At 41.8% G+C, this 17,421-nt stretch overlaps 1 protein-coding gene across 1 annotated transcript in view; it reads right to left on the reverse strand.

Moving 5' to 3' along the window:
• The window catches only part of LOC9630775, a 36,638-nt gene extending 30,169 nt beyond the window's left edge, over positions 1-6,469 (reverse strand). The window contains exons 1-6 of the mRNA XM_002987635.2: positions 6,315-6,469; positions 6,130-6,259; positions 5,923-6,078; positions 5,663-5,876; positions 3,999-5,611; positions 3,800-3,862 (exon numbers count right to left, since the gene is read on the reverse strand). Of these exons, the coding sequence (XP_002987681.2) occupies positions 3,800-3,862; positions 3,999-5,611; positions 5,663-5,876; positions 5,923-6,078; positions 6,130-6,259; positions 6,315-6,469 (2,331 nt within the window). The remainder of the gene's footprint in view (positions 1-3,799; positions 3,863-3,998; positions 5,612-5,662; positions 5,877-5,922; positions 6,079-6,129; positions 6,260-6,314) is intronic.
• Between the last annotated feature and the right edge of the window lie 10,952 nt (positions 6,470-17,421).

Genomic DNA, 17,421 nt, shown 5'->3' on the forward strand with positions numbered 1-17,421 from the left:
GCCCCCCCCCCCCCCGCCCCCCCCCTGGGAGATGCACGCTTTGGGCTTTCACCCCTTGACCCGTATTAGTACTTGGACTTAGTCTCTAGCTCGATCTCAGACTCGATCTCAGATCCGACTTCGAATTCGGTCTCGGACTCGATCTCGGACCCGACCTCGGACTCGGTCTTGGACCCGATTTCGGATCTCGGACTCCGTCTCGAACTCGGTCTCGAACTCAGTCTCGAACTCGGTCTCCGAGTTGACCTCGAACTCGATTCCGGACTCTATCTTGAACTTGGTCTCCGAGCCGGTCTTGGACTCGATCTCGGACTCGGTCCCATCCGATAAACTCTTTATCATTTTGGTCATGCTTTCGGGGATCCTTTAGCTTACGACACCTCGGGGAGTTGGTTCCTTACACCTAACATCACTCCTTCCAACTTTCACTATCCAGAGTTTGACTACCATTATATTCCATAATATTGGAGAAGAACTAAGGAACATGGAGTGGAGGAGGTGTTAGTTGTTATGCAAATAAATCTAGTGCCAGAGGTTGAGAAGATTATTACTTATAAGCTAGTTTCTCATATCAATTGGGCAATTTGAAGAGTCAATATTAAGAGCAATGCAATGATTGGGAGTTGAGGTTAATATTTTACATTTGTGTGCTTAAATTCAAGTTTTTTAGCAGTATCATGTTTTTGGGGCTGTCAAGATCTAGGGGTAAAGGGTTGTCAATCAAGCTAGATTTACTATTGTGGGACTAATATTACTCATACAAGCTGGATCCACAATTCAATCATCTTGAAGCCATATTCTGTGCTAGAAGAATGGCTAGTTGAGTGAAGCTATAATCTTTTGAAAGAAGAGACTTAAAGTCTTGAGAGAGTAGATTTCAAGCTAAAGACTTCCTCAAATATTGTTGTTAATACTACTATGCCACCAATGTCAACATTAGACCAGCATACATGACTAGCTAGAAATAGGAAGGCTATACAATATAAATCTTTCATTTCAAAAGGTGCACAAAAGAAAGTCAAGTTGGTGGAGTTGAAGTGCACAATCACAAGGATAAACTACATCAATGCTATGGCTAAAGAGTTTGTAGTTATGACTAAATTGTCAAAGGGTACCCGCCAGTAATGCCTAACTACACTGTTAGAATCTATTAAAATCCATCTTGTACTTATTTAAATTTTACACAGAGGGAGAACATATTTAGCCTACAAGCACATTTATTACATTTTTATGCAAGAATCAAACCAAGATCCTAAGATTGACCATCACATCTACTAGGCAAGCTTTACAATTGTGGAGCTTGAAAAGTTTTTATTGTTAGGACTATATTTATATTTGTATTTTATTGGTCAAATTTACTTTGAAAATATAGATTAAATCAAAATTTGAAAGATAAAAAAATGTTGGTTCAATATCATCCTGGTGTATATCTAGAATTGGCCAAGCAATGGAGTTGCTGTTAAGTAGTATATAAACTACTGGGTTAGATTGGCATTGCAAAATTGCCCCCCGAGGCACAATGGCAATTAGAATGGGTACATAAACATTTATATATCAGTGGAGTTGATAAAGTAGACAATATGCCTATTTTCTTTTGCAAAGAGTTAGCCCGGGGAGAAGCACTTGCACGGATGGATAGTGAAGACTTCTCACTTGCAGTTTCAAAATAATAATATCTCTAAAACACCTGAAACAATTGTGAAACAATTGTTCGAAGACCACTTCTACAAGAATTCCCACCTCAATGATCAAAACTCCCATACCTTATAGGAATCTACAAAGTGCATAAGAACCAAATGTGATGGTTAACGAACGTGGATAAATGTGTGTTTTCGAAAATAACAATTTACATAATAGCTATCCTAAAAGGGATATAAGAGGCACTAAAAACCATAGTTGATGATTTCTATGCATGGGCCAAGTTCTTTGAAGAGAAGACAAATGCATGTTGGATCCTCGAATTTACACAAGAATTTACAATAAATCTTCCCGATAGAATCACAACAATCTATACTGGGGATATAACTAAATGCTATGAAACAATTCCCTTTGAGGGAGACTAAGGCCTCATGACAGCTATAACACATTTTGTCAACTTAGCCTTTGTGCAATAAAACCACCTCCAAAAGAACCTTTTCCTAATTCAAAAAAAGATTGGCAAATTTTAGGGCAAGTGGAAACCTCTATGCTACTTATTGGTAGAAGGGGTTGAGTAGTTTTTGAGTTGAGCTCAAGTCAATAGAAGTCAAATAAAGTTAAAGGAAGTCAATACAATCCCTTAATTAGCTAATGTTTAATAGCACTATCTTGGTTTGTCCCGAACCAAGGCCTTTAGCTCAAAATTTTGGTCTTTAAGGTATTCCATAAACTTACATAGATTCTTTGTTTGGCAATCTTTTTGTCTACAAAGAAAGAAAATAATCTATAATTAATATTAAAATCAGAACATATTTAGTCTTCTTCTGCTTCTATGTCTAGAAAAGAAAGAATGGGTATAGTAGAATGCTACCTCACCATAGGCTCATGTTGTATGTAATGTTGTGCCATGTGTCTAGCATAAACAGGTAAATTGAATTGACTTTAGTCCATATTATCATCAATATCATCATGATCAAGCATGTGGACTAAAACACTTCGTATGACAAATGTGAACCTCAGGATATAGAACTATTTGAGAATAAATATTATACATTACTTCAAACACTAACATCACTTATGGCAAAATCTCCCAAGAATATCTTCAAAAGTACACTCTGCCGTAGCATCAAGCACAATCCCTTTTAGAGGACAGAATAACTCTAGCAAGATTTACATAACCATGACCAAATAATGTTGAGAGCCAAGGAACACTCAATGAAAAACCTTCAAGTAAATCACATTCAGGATCATATTTATAGAGTTGTTGTATCTTAGTAAAGCAAGAATAGCACACTTATCAGCTTGTATGGCCTTACAACAGTTCTAAAATATGATATAGAGCATGGTAATTCCAAAAATAAACTTGGAAAACAAATAGAAAGGAGTTAATTTATAAATAAAGAAATCACACACTTTATGCTTCTACCCACTAGAGCCTTTTGTGTCCATTGCTATACTCAAAACAAGGCAGCCAAATGAAAACTCCACAAATTCATCATCATTGTTAGCCAAGTGTGCAAGAAAGCCTTCCCACATTAGACAGAGGGGAAGGATTATGACAACCATGCCTTCATATGTCATAAAGCTACTCACAACCTGTAAGGTTTAGGAAATGTGTTGGGCTTGGAACACATTCTATGAGGGAGTATCCTTATGCATTAGTGGCATCCCATTGGGAAGATTAAAGAAGATGAAATCAATTTTCCCATAAAAAATAAGTTAACCAAACCATGGATCTACCGATCACGTATGCAGAGCTCCTAACTAGTTGCATTTAGAAGCTGTATGTAATCCTTAATAAGATCCTTTTCTTTATAGTGATACATCCTATTATCTAATGTAATTAGCTGCATATATGGCTTTTACATTTTATTGCTTGTTTTATTTTTTTAAAGTTCTTTCTTTTTTCCAGATTAGTTACTAAACTTTTCTTTCCATTGAGATATTGTTTATCGTTTCTTCATTATTTCCAAGTCTCTCATGGTAGTTATAAGAGGTATAAGAGGATGCAATGTTGTTTATTCCATTTTGGAGGTCCATCCCATGGACAATGCATAGAAGTACAAAACAAGGAACGGAAACTGACTGATGTTGAATAGTCTGAAATGTTTTACTTAGTATCGTCCAGCAGTAGACAAAGTATGCAAGTGGATTTTGTTACATGCCCTGTCACAGGAGTTGATAGGAACTCGGAGTTCAGAGACCTGAAGCAGTTACCCAAAAGCTGACGTCCAGCAAACAGTTAAATCAGGTCAGCTATTTGATGGTGAAACTTGTCACTCGAACGAAATTCTACCATCCCAATTCCTGACAGCTGCATGGAAGACCTGCTTGCGTCCTCCAAAGTCTATGAAACATACCACCACAGTCTCACTCTTGGTGTCGAAAGTAACTCCAACGAACATCACTCCTCCATTGTCTGGCGTCAGTTCCTCAGCTTGCTTGTCTATGGAGAAATTTATCATAAAGACTTGAGCCGAGTGCTGCTTGTTGTAAGTCTTTGCCCTTTCATGGTGGTCTGACAGACTCTTTTTGTCACCATTCACCTGAAATTCAAACCCAAACTTTGCACCACCATTCGTTACAAGCGTGTCAAGGCACCTCTGAGATTTCCGTCTCTTCGCCCCAAGTTTCTCCCTTACCTCTGGAAGGACGACCAAGTGACGTTGTGGGTATGCTTGCCGCAACACTGCTTTGAGCCTACACATAAAGGCAAATTGGTAAACATACTCGGATGGCCCATCCGAGTTCTTGCTCTCCAGCCTTTGCAACGCTTTCATGTCCATTGTCTGGACAACCTGGACGATCAACCACTTGTGATCCAACTTCCTCTGGCTGGGCGGTCCCTGCACCTTGTCACTCCTGATTTCACACTCCCTCAACATGGCCATCAGCAACAATGGGGAAGAGATCCCCACATAGTAATCACCAGCTGCATTTACCCGCTTCACAGCCAAAACACCCTCTGCAAGCAAGTCACGGACTTTATGAAGGTTACAACGCCTTTCCACCTTCTCCAGGAAGCCAAGTAGAAGTTTGTAGCCATCAGGAGTACGAGCACGGATCTTGAACCTGTCTACAATCCTGCTGTAGGTGTCCTGCTCAAAGACGTAAGTCCCCAGCTCATAAGAATCCACGCGTTCCAACCACTTTACGTAGCTGAACAACTCCAATCGCAGGACGAACGCCAAGCACGTGCCAACAAGTCCCTTGTGGCCGCAAGTAAGCTCCAGTATTGAGGCTGCAATCTGCTCCACATCTTGAACCGCACCGTTGTAATCCATGTTCACCTGTTCCAGCAAGTCGACAATGTCGTGCAGCTCAAAGCCCGTCGTCATCACGGAATAATCCTGCGGAAACGGACGGGGCCCTTGTCCTGTTGCTGCTGCTTTCTGGAGGGAGCCCTCCAACAAGCTTCTTGCGTCAATCAGGTCCTTCACTGTCTCAACTCCGATCAAGAGGAACGATCGAAGGTTGAAGCTCTGCTTTAGCTCACGAACCGTTGACAAGAAAGAGTCCAGGCACTCCGAAGATAAGTTGAGGAGTGCATCGGCTTCGTCCAGAAGTAGGCAAATTGGAGTCGTCAACCTTGCATTGTGGAACAGCGACATGAAAGCCAATGAATCTGAACCGGCAGCGTCCTGGAAGTGCTGAGGACAAGCCAGCTTCAGGTAGCGAATGAGTGTACTCCACAGGTCTGACGTTGTCCAGTTGATGTTTGCATCTGCTAGTCCACCCAGATAAACTGGCCACACAACGCCTGCACTCTTGAGCTGCCGCATGATAGCCCGGGCTACAGTCGATTTACCGCTCTGCCTCGGACCCAGCAGCACACAGTACCTCCCTACTTCCAGATCGGCTACAATCTTGTCAACGTCAGGCTGCACGAAGTAATGATTTGCAGGAGTCACGGCGTGCCCAACACCAAATACTCTACGATGGGTGTATGATGATAGGGCCTGGTCGCCATCTCCTGCGAACACGAAGAGTTTGAACTAAAGCTTGCAAAGATTCATTCGCTTACGTGATGTTTCAGCTTTGAAAGCACGAACAATGAAAGCCTGAAGCGCATAACGTCCTGGGAGGGTGCGTTCCAGGAACGAAGGAATTTCAGCCGCCACCTTCAACGCGTGGACTGTAACAAAACCAGCCCTTGCCATCCTTGAGAGGTCATCTTCAGTAAACATGGATAACTCCGCTTCCTCGAGCACATGCTGCAGCACGATCCTGACGGCATCCTGGTATGGACGATTTTTAGAATTCGCAAGACAGATATTCACCTACATTGGATGGGAAGAGTTCCGCTGACTCGTATCCGGGCGTAACCTTCAGGCAAATGCTGTCAGTCGGTGTAGGAAAGCCTTCGCCGTTGAAGACGTGGCCGAGGTGCCGACCACAGGCTGCACATGTTATTTCGATCCTGTGTCCTTCAGCGTCCACCTGAATTGGCTCACAAACATGTTCAAGCTCAAAATGAGGCCCTGGTATTACCGTTCTGTTAATGGCACCAGGAAGCCCCTCGTAGATGCAATCGGAGTCAGTGGTGGACTTGTATAACGGTGTTCCGCAGCCAGCACAGTTGTGCACTCCATCCTCATTGTGCTTTCCTGTTCCTGTTCTCCTGCGCAGGACACAGGCAGGAATTGGAGCCGGAAAGAGCTGAGGGAAAGACTTACTTGATTCGCAGAGTCTGTTCAGGGTTGAGAACTGCCCTCCACTCCTCTTCTCTCCGCTGCTGTCCCAAAGATATGGCCCTACATTGCAAAGAATGCCGAAGCAAAGCTGGCTGAGCTGCAGGATGCAACACGAAAACAGCGCTTAACGCCGCCATGACTTAGAAAATTAGGGTAAACCCTTTTGCCCTAGAACACTCATGTACGGAAACAAACTCTTCCGTACTGTATATGGCACGGAAAAGACAAAGTAGCTTGATTGGCTCAACGCGGGTGGTATGATGGCCACGACTGCTACAGTTTGGTTTCCAAGACTGAAGAGGCCACTCAAAGTAGAGACTCTGCACTGTGTGGATTATTCCACATATGGATACTGCAGTATACATGGTATACATGGTCACCATCTCCACAATGGGCATATAAACAGCACCATCAACCAGGCACTTGAAACCTGGTTTGCTCCAAGGCAGAGCTGGGATACATAGACTGTGATATGCATCTCTCAAGTATGGGGATCCCTGGAAATGAAGAACTCTACAAGCTTGATGAGATGAAACCATCAATTGATCTAAGGCCAAACTCTCTGGCTGGTGACAGAAGATCAGCACATTACTTTTCCATCCACATTCTTCTTCATGAAGGCAAAATCCCTATGCTTGGATCTTCAATGCCTTTTGTTGAGCTGATGAGGAACCTACTGGAACTTGCTTGAATCTAGGTAGGCTACAATGTCCTATAAAGTTGTTGGGACCACAAAGGAGGTAACTTTAGCAACCAAGAATTTGCTCGGATCCATTACATGCTTTCACCGCGTGTGAAAAACTCTTGGATTGCCACATTCCAAAATAGGATATTCCAGTGGGGGACTCAAGAAGCTTCATGCAAGACAAGCAATCCAAAAAAAGATTTCCATATTTGCATATGTATACTACAAGGACACAAACACCTACTTTGCTTGATTCATCTTTGCAATCCCCAAGTTCTCGGAGCTCACTCCTCTGAGTGGTGGACAAAGTGATCTAGCATGGCCTTCTTAGAACTGGTCACTGTAAAAGAAAGGTTAACACATTAAAATAGACATTAAAATGGATATAAGCTCCATTAAGAAAGTGACAAAATCACTCCCAAGGTGTAAACAATAGCTATTGCTTCTTTTTCCGCATCCATCCACATAGTTATTCTCAATCTTCTTGAACGAATGTGAGGCAAGTATGTTGCATGTGGTGGCTTGCTAGGGTCTAAATGCTGGCAAAGGCATACTCCAAAAACCTGTGCTCCAGTCATGATGTAAATCTCAAAAGGAAGTGTTCACTCTAGTGACTAGAGAACTAGGGCCGTGTGTAGTGACTACTTCAGCAAATCAAAGATTTATTGATGGCTCTCACCGCATACAAATGTAATGTTGTGTTGTAGCAGAGCTATCAAAGGCTGTGAATATGTAGCATATTTGTGGAGGAAATGGCAAAAGAAACCCATTTTCTTGATCAAGCCACAAAGCTGCTTTAAGTTGGTTGGCAGGAGCTAATCCAAAATCTCATAAGCCTTGGCTGTCTAGGGCTTGATCCCATCTTGTGAGACATTAAAGCCTAGCAACTGGCTTTCAGTCATCCCAAATTTACACTTTGCTAGGTCCAAATAAAACTTGTATTGTCAACAAGTGAAAATTTGTTCCAAGTGCAATGCAAATGGTGGCTATTGAAAGAGTTAGAGGCCATGCACAAATCATCCATGTACACCCTGAAGGCCTCTCCAATCAAGTCAAGAAAGGCATGAGTCATAAAGTGCTGAAAAGTAACTCTAGCATTACATAACCCAAATGGTAGAACAAAATACCCTAAGGTGTCCGAAAGGTTATAAGATCTTGATGGTGAGGATGAATGAAGGTCTGGTTATACCTTGAAAAACTATCCATGAAAGAGTAGTAACGGTGTTTAGCCATCTCATCCACAATCGCATTGATAAATGACATTAGAAGTGATCTTTTATAGTTGCCTTGTTCAAATCTCAAAAGTCAATATAGAGGTAGAGTTTTCCATTTGCCTTGCTTGTAGGGATGAGGTTGGCCACCCACTTGGATTTCTCCAAAGGGTAAATAAAGTTGGCTGCAAGAAGTCTTTTAATCTCTGACTTCATTTCCAAATGAGCTGCTAGGCTGAAATGTTGCATCTTTTGACAAATTGGTTTGGCTGACTTAGAAAGCGCAATGCTATGCATAATTGTGTTCATAGGGACTCCTGGAAGTTGGCTGTAGTCCCAAGCAAACAAGTCCTTGAAACAGTGAAGGAGATCCAAGATCTTTGCTGCATTTATTAAAGTAAGTGATGTGGTGATGAAGACTTGATTTTTGTCATCACTGAGGAAAATAGCACAAACCTTGGAGTTTGGAGTAACCTTGGGTTTAAAGGGCTCATCTCTCTCAGCCTCGTAAATCTGTCTACCCAAAAGTTTTTGTCATGAGGAACACTTCAAACAGAAATATGAGAGACTTATTCTTTATATTAATTGCATGCTGCTATAGCTCTTTTGTTAGGATCCTATCCCTTACATCCTAACCCAACTAGTTAAAGGGGTAATCATTTGATTGTAGGGCCCTTTCTTTATGCTATTATCCTGATTTAGTGCCTAACAATCCTCCCCTTGTTAAGGAATGATTGTCTGTGATCATACTTAAGCCACCCTTCGGTCATTATGGTCTTTCTTTTAGAGTCTACTAAACCTTAGTTCTCCCTCTAAATCCATGTTGAATATTCCTTTAGAATATTCTTGCCCCACTCATCAGTCACGAAAATCAAATTAGGCTTTGATACCAATGTTAGGATCCTATCCCTTACACCCTAAGCTAACTAGTTAAAGTGGTGATCACTTGATTGTAGGGCCCTTTCTTTATCCTATTATCCTGACTTGGTGCCTAACATTTTTTAGGTTCTTTTTGTGGATCTGGTATTCTCCAGTAAGTTAGTGTATGATGAGTTGCACATCTCTAACAAAAGTGGCTGGCCTAAACTTGAGATCTACTACCAACTTCACAGTGTTGATAGTTGCCAAGTACTCCACTTTAAATGATTTACGTGTTTGATCCTTCGTCCCCGACGACTCTCTTTTCGTTCTCAACTTTGACTAAACCTCAAGCTTGCGTTCGCACTGCCTTCAGTCCAATCCAAGAAAAGTTTATGAGAGAGCATGGCAACAATTACTTGAATCAATAGACTCATCCCTACAGTCTTGGTTGACTCACTTGTAATCATGCCTAGGAAAGATCCATTAGTGCTGTGCTAAATAGCTACGGACCAGCCTATTTGCCACTCATAGCAAACTCAGGGAAGGTTTGCTTTTACCCACGGTACATGGAACAACTTATAGAACCATTGGAACAACTCATGGAACCAATTGCGAAGCTTTTTGCACCCAAACGTGTACCCACTCGGATCATCGTTTTCATCTCTGCGTATGCAATGAGACTAATTCCCCAATCTCATTGGATAGTACTCGCCGAGACTCATCCTCTGATACCAAATGTAGCGCACGTGGTTTTAACCCTTTATCTTATGGTGATTTACCATAGGATAACACCACGAAGCGGAACCTAAACCCTCTATGTGCCACGTGACAGATGCCACATGTCCATAGGAACCCGAGGTTCAAAGCCTTGGGCCACTGAACGAAGGAACGGTGCCAAACTCCCAAGCATGGAGCCAAGGAGTGATGGAACCGAACCACGAAGCAACTCCCGAGCATAAAGCCCAAGGAGCGAAGGAACAGGAGCCTGGAGCGACTTGGAACAGTCCTAGAGTAACTAGCATCCCAATGCCAGGACCAGCACGCAAAACGAAGCCAAGCGGAGTCTGGCGCTATCTCAGCATACCGGTGGCCTAACGCGAGGACATGGGTACTCCACCAGCTAGCATGGAATGGAACTTAGGTTTAGACCCAAGCCGGACGTAGAACAAGGACAGGCATGCAAGTGGGAGCTAGACTATGCCTCAGGTTGGTCGGCCATGCCCGACTTACCCACTATCCCCATTATACATTTGGAACCCCCCACAGCCCCCCCCGCTTGAGGAACATACGCTTTGGGCTTTCACCCCAAGCCTCCCTTAGTATCAGGAGTTAGTCTTTAGGACAAGCTCGAAACTTACTAAATATGGAATGTCCCTAGATTGCGAATTTGGACACGGGACGAACACCATTGTGTTCAGGACGATCTCTACATTCTGTAGATATGCCAAATGAGCAAATTTGGACACTTTCCATAAATAGCATTTGGGACCGAAATGAGACCAACACAAAAGGTATGATAGCGAGGGTGTTTGGTAGACACGGTAAGCTATCATCTAGTGATATTGAGGGACCAATATCAATATCACGGGGGTTCTTGATATTAACAAGTGCAAGCCAATGACTCAAGTTTCTCAAACCAGGCCAAGTATGCTCAACAAGAAAAACACATAGGGTTCCTACCTTATGTTTATTCAATCTAAGTTAATGGTCATTGACCAGTTTCTCAACTAGCTCAAGTGGGAAACTGATAATAGGTCCAGCAATACCGACCTTCTGCCATCGTGGCAGTAAGGTAAGAGTGTCCATAAGGACTAGCCGACAGGTAACTTTCGATACCTGAAGTCACATTCGCGACACTCTCCCCCCCTAGGGAAGATCGACGTCCTCGTCGATGCACACTCGAGTCTAGAATACTGCCAAGGAAACAACTCCAGAAAAAGTTCACAGTACTCACACTATGTGAGAAATGCACCAACTTAAATGAGTTAAGAGGCAACCTCTTTGTCTAACGCAGATGTGCTACCAGCTCAGACACCTTCCGGCCGTCGCCGACAAGGAAATGACTAACGGAGTCAGCCACCCTTGCTGCTTTGGGAGTCACCCAGCTTACAAAAGTGTGATACACCCCTGCCCGCAGGGACATAGAGAGAGAAGCTAGAGGCCCTAACCCTCATGAGCAAAGAAACCAAACCCGTTAGTAAGGTTTAGATAGACTACTGTAAATAGGTAGGTAGAGTTGTTTACACGGTCACGCCCTTTTAACGGAATAAGGAACATCAACAGAGAGGTGGGTTATGTGACCAGTCGACAGTAGCTACCCCATGACTAGAGATTTCAACATGCACACAAAGTGCCAAAGCCAGTCTGCCTATATTAGCCCAAATTCAAAGATCAATAGATGGACAATATCAAAGTCATAAACAATGATATCTTAGAGTTGTAATTATCAGTGATTATATTTTAGAGTAGAACACAAAAGTATTCTAAGCAAGTTATCATCCGATAAACTAGTATAATAGTGCAGGAACCACCAAGATCATCATAAGTGGTAAATATAGGAATCACCATCTAACAAAATTCAATAGCAAATATATCATCAAGGAAACCTAATGATGAAACTTAACTACCGAAGATTGCAGATAGAATGCCAAACAACTTACCAAAGATAACTCAAAGAACACAAAGTATCATTGACTGGCAAGCAAGATGCCCGCGAATGTATCACCCAAAGGAAACAACATTCTAATCTATCAAAATTAACTTGAGCAATAATCAACAGAACAGAATGAATGTGGCAAGACCAACAAACATTCATTCATGCCAACTATCACACTAGCCAATCCGAATAGATCCCAGCCAACAACACTAAGGAACTCAAGTTGCCTAAACAAGTGTTAGCAACATCTTACAGATGTCTCAAACCCAAGAGATCAATCCAGAGGAAACCACAAAGAACATGTGGTATTGCGAAAAGCCAAAAGCCATCAAAGAGAATAACTAACCATCATGAAAGATCATCAATCATCCCACCAATAAAGAGATGCATAATCATTATTGAAGAAACAATCTACCATCCCGAAGAACGGCAAATCATTCTATACCAACAATAATCACAAAACTTTTGATAAGGATAATCAACTACCCTAGATGATAGTCAATTATCACCAATGATTGCTAAACGCAAAAGCCAACTTTATCATTGAAGCTAATAAGCTAAAATGCCTTCCCCAACAACTTCTAACAAATGAACCACAAGCATGAAAGCTCAAGGAACCAAAAGCTCGAAGAAGCCTATAGCTAAGTCTTTGCGTAATAGTGATCATGAGTCTGGCATAAACTAACTTCAATGCGAAAGAAGAAATCATGGTACAACACACAATATCCTTCTTAACACATCCAGAAGCTAAACTTCATAATGCCAAAGTTAATGAAGAGCATGCCTGCATCAATCAAAAAGCTAAGCATAACAAAACTATGCTCGACAAGTGATCACCAAACGATCCTCCATGAATCTATCTATAGCAAGATGTAACTCACTTTATAACAAACACAAGAAGAATCATCAATGATTGATATATCTCAATTCAAATCCAATTAAGGATTTAAACATTCCAATATCAATCACTAAATCTTCTACTTGTAGAGTTAGCATAGTCCATGACTGAATCACTTTTCAAGGAAAAGCTAAAGCTCAACCCCTACTAAACAATTTCATCAAGAACACAACTAACTCAAACTTGCCACTCAATTTATTTGAACGTCAATATAATTGCTAATTAACAATTGCACAAATGTTAATAACACAAAGCTACAACCAAATCATCAACACGATCTCTATCGAGACTAATGAAACTCGACATCAATCTTGTAGAGAGACATCTCATCCCACTTGAATCTCAATATGAACAATGTCAACGACAAGGCATCACTTCAATGCCATCAACACTAAAACAAAGCTAGAAGAAAGCACAAGTGTATCACCACTCAAGACTTTCTAGCAACCAAACTAACCAAAGTTGAAGATACCTTAGTTAGTATTCGAGACCAATCTTTCAGTTACAGATAACACTTCCTCAAGGAGTGAATCACCACATCCAAGACTCTATAAAATCTAACACCACGAACTAAATGCAACCAAATGATATCGACAGAGGTAGAGTCAACATACCAACATGGACAAACCATGTAAGTCTAACAACACGATCCTCCACAATACCATCCGGTAAAGCAAGCCCATCACTGCTAAATCATCATTGAGTGAAGCAAGTGTCAAAAGCCCTTGACAAAGTCTACAAGCAATCATTAGTTGCAAAACAACCAATAATCACTTGTCTTGCCTTTCACAAGACCCAAACACTAACTCATGCCATTGAGTTACACACTTGTCCAACATGAACGTAATACCCCAAATATGAGATACAAGTTTATGGACAAGCACAAACTAAATGACCACTCAAATCCAACTCAACCGCGATAAGCTCACTAACACGTTTAGCCAATAGCTCTAAGCATGCCTTGAAAAGGCTAGTTATGCATGATCAACACTCAGTCGAAACTAAAGTGAAGACCATGAGATGGATCTATATTGGTACACAACCTCCTTATAGACAAAGCTATAATATGGGTACTAACATCTAAAACTCAAACAATTAAGTTAGACATCACCATCCTTAGCCAAGGAGCAGGGCTACCAAGTCTAAATCAAGATCAGTGAGAGCTCACTACTCTTATAAAGTTTAACGAAATGCAAGATGCAACCTACCACCAAGCACAACGCTACAAAAAAAAGGCACAAGGGTCACCTTTCTTAGAAAAGTGCAACGCCCACTTTTCTACACCAACTTTAGACTCTATCCAACTCAATTGCTTTAGCCCTAAAAGTCAACATCCCTTTTGGGCCGCATTATACAAACTACCTATTAAGATCTAAGCCAACCGAAGCTAACTCCAACCCCTTCACTAGTTTGTATTGGCTTACGAAAACGGAATGGTTTTCGAGCAAAATGATCAACAGATCAGCCATTGGAAATGTCTAAGAAAATTTGTGGAAAATTTCCATCCTAGAGAAAGAATGACTCTCAGTCCAGGAATGCAAACTTTCAAGACTCAACTAACTTTCTCCTACCAACAACTTCACATAGATTCACCTCAACACCAATTCTCATGACCCATAGTATGTTTAAGCATCGAACATCTTTTTGCCCATACTTCCGACATCCAACACCGACATTCGCAAAATGCAAAGTGAACATCCAAGGCTTGATCACGAAGACCACATTTTCGGATATTCACATTGCACTAACACTCTTTTTCAACCATTTTCAAGATCCAATGTGAAGCCAAAACACTAACAAAAAAAATGACATGGAAAATCAAGCTCTAAGGAAAATTCTTCATCACTCGAAATAATAATGCCACTTCAACTAACACAAGTGTTAGTGATGTTAATGCCTCAACTACATATTTTCTCTATCCAATAATCTACTCCAAGTATTAACAGATAAACCAACAAGCTATAGCAAGTGAATGCTACTTCCAACACCTTATGGGCAAACCCTCACGGAAACAAAGTACCAACTCAAGCTTAGCATAATGGACCACCATCGAGAATCCAGTCAAAGCTACTTCAATGTTACTACTTGCAAGTAGACTAGCTTCTCCATCAACCACTTTAGGGTTGATCATCGTTTAACCAAGCAACTTCGTAAACACATTGCTCATTATCACATGGATATGATATGGAAATCACAATGACTTGATCATCAATTGAGAAACACCACGAGCAATACCCATGTCATTACTTCAAAGATTTATATGACTATTAAGTGCCAACTCGATTCGACAAAATGCAACATAAATGCTACACTCCATCAATAGAAACTTACAACACCCAACACCACTAACTTTTTTTCACAATACAGACAAGCTTATGCCACTCTCTTTCCGACCAAACTCAAAACTAATCCAACACCAAGCTACTCAAGGAGCAGTAGAAAAGATCTTCGGAAAAGAATTGAGCATTGCAACCTAAGTCTTCCAATATCAAGCTTAAACAAAATGGTATTGCGCTTCACCACTATCCATCCCACAACTCACCATTTGTAAAACCATCATAATTAACATGCATCAAGATAGGGACCCTTGATTGCATAATGTGAATATGAGCAATGAGTCAACACCTCATTGCGAATCATTTCTTCAAGAGGAGAAAATGATTTACGTGTTTGATCCTTCGTCCCCGACGACTCTCTTTTCGTTCTCAACTTTGACTAAACCTTAAGCTTGCGTTCGCACTGCCTTCAGTCCAATCCAAGAAAAGTTTATGAGAGAGCATGGCAACAATTACTTGAATCAATAGACTCATCCCTACAGTCTTGGTTGACTCACTTGTAATCATGCCTAGGAAAAATCCATTAGTGCTGTGCTAAATAGCTATGGACTAGCCTATTTGCCACTCATAGCAAACTCAGGGAAGGTTTGCTTTTACCCACGGTACATGGAACAACTTATAAAACCATTGGAACAACTCATGGAACCAATTGCGAAGCTTTTTGCACCCAAACATGTACCCACGTGGATCATCGTTTTCATCTCTGCATATGCAATGAGACTAATTCCCCAATCTCATTGGATAGTACTCACTGAGACTCATCCTCTGATACCAAATGTAGCGCACGTGCTTTTGACCCTTTATCCTATGGTGATTTACCATAGGATAACACCACGAAGCGGAAACTAAACCCTCTATGTGCCACGTGACAGATGCCATGTGTCACATGCCATGTGTCCATGCCATGTGTCCATAGGAACCCGAGGTTCAAGGCCTTAGGCCACTAAACGAAGGAACAGTGCCAAACTCCCAAGCATGGAGCCAAGGAGTGACGGAACCGAACCACGGAGCAACTCCCAAGCATAAAGCCCAAGGAGCGAAGGAACAGAAGCCCGGAGCGACTTGGAACAGTCCTAGAGTAACTAGCATCCCAATGCCAGGACCAGCACGCAAAATGGAGGCAAACGGAGTCTGGCACTATTTCGGCATACCGGTGGCCTAACGCGAGGACATGGGTACTCCACCAACTAGTATGGAATGGAACTTGGGCTTAGACCCAAGCCGGATGCAGAACAAGGACAAGCACGCAAGCGGGAGCTACACTATGCCTCAGGTTGGTTGGCCATGCCCGACCTACCCACTATCCCTACTATACATTTGGAACCCCCTACAACCCCCCCCCCCCCCCCCTTTGAGGAACATACGTTTTGGGCTTTCACCCCAAGCTTCCCTTAGTATCAGGAGTTAGTCTCTAGAACAAGCTCGAAACTTATTAAATATGGAATGTCCCTAGATTGCGAATTTAGACACGGGACGAACACCATTGTGTTCAGGACGATATCTACATTCTGTAGATATGCCAAATGAGCAAATTTGGACACTTTCCATAAATAGCATTTGGGACTGAAATGAGACTAACACAAAGGGTATGATAGCGAGGGTGTTTGGCAGACACGGTAAGCTATCATCTAGTGATATTGAGGGACCAATCTCAATATCATGGGGGTTCTTGATACTAACAAGTGCAAGCCAATGACTCAAGTTTCTCAAACCAGGCCGAGTATGCTCAGCAAGAAAAACACATAGGGTTCCTACCTTATGTTTATCCAATCTAAGTTAATGGTCATTGACCAGTTTCTCAACTAGCTCAAGTGGGAAACTGATAACAGGTCCAACAATACCGACCTTCTGCCATTGTGGTAGTAAGGTAAGAGTGTCCGTAAGGACTAGCTGACAGGTAACTTTCGATACCCGAAGTCACATTCGCGACAATTGGAAATTGCATGCTCAAAGCATCAAAAGTAGAGAGAGTAAGGGATAAAGGCCTTGAATTTGACAATAGCATTCTTTCTTGACTTGCAAGAACTAAAGCTAAGTATTCTACTAGTGAAGGAACATTCTCCACTAAAGTTGAGTTTGGAGTGACTTTGTCATCAAGTTCCATAAGAGAGAGTTGGTCTCTAGCAAGAAACAAGTCTAGAAGCCCATCCTCAATCAAAAAACACTCCAAAATGCTAGCTATGGAAGTTGATGCCATATAAGCCCTACTGTCAAATAACGAGGGCCTTGCTAGAGGCTCAGCCTTACTCTCAAATAAAGAAAGTGAGGTTGAGAGATGGCCGAAGCTGTCTAACTTGTCTCCAAGAATGTCAATCGCATTGCCAAGAATGCACATGACAGGATTGGGCACCAGACAAACAATGGATGTTCTCAAATGCCAAACTCAAAATGCTAGGCACCAACACTTTCATGAGGAAGCTTTTCAAGGTCTAGTACCAACTC

This window comes from Selaginella moellendorffii, unplaced genomic scaffold (genome assembly GCF_000143415.4).
Source record: "Selaginella moellendorffii unplaced genomic scaffold, v1.0 SELMOscaffold_83, whole genome shotgun sequence".
NCBI lineage: Eukaryota > Viridiplantae > Streptophyta > Lycopodiopsida > Selaginellales > Selaginellaceae > Selaginella > Selaginella moellendorffii.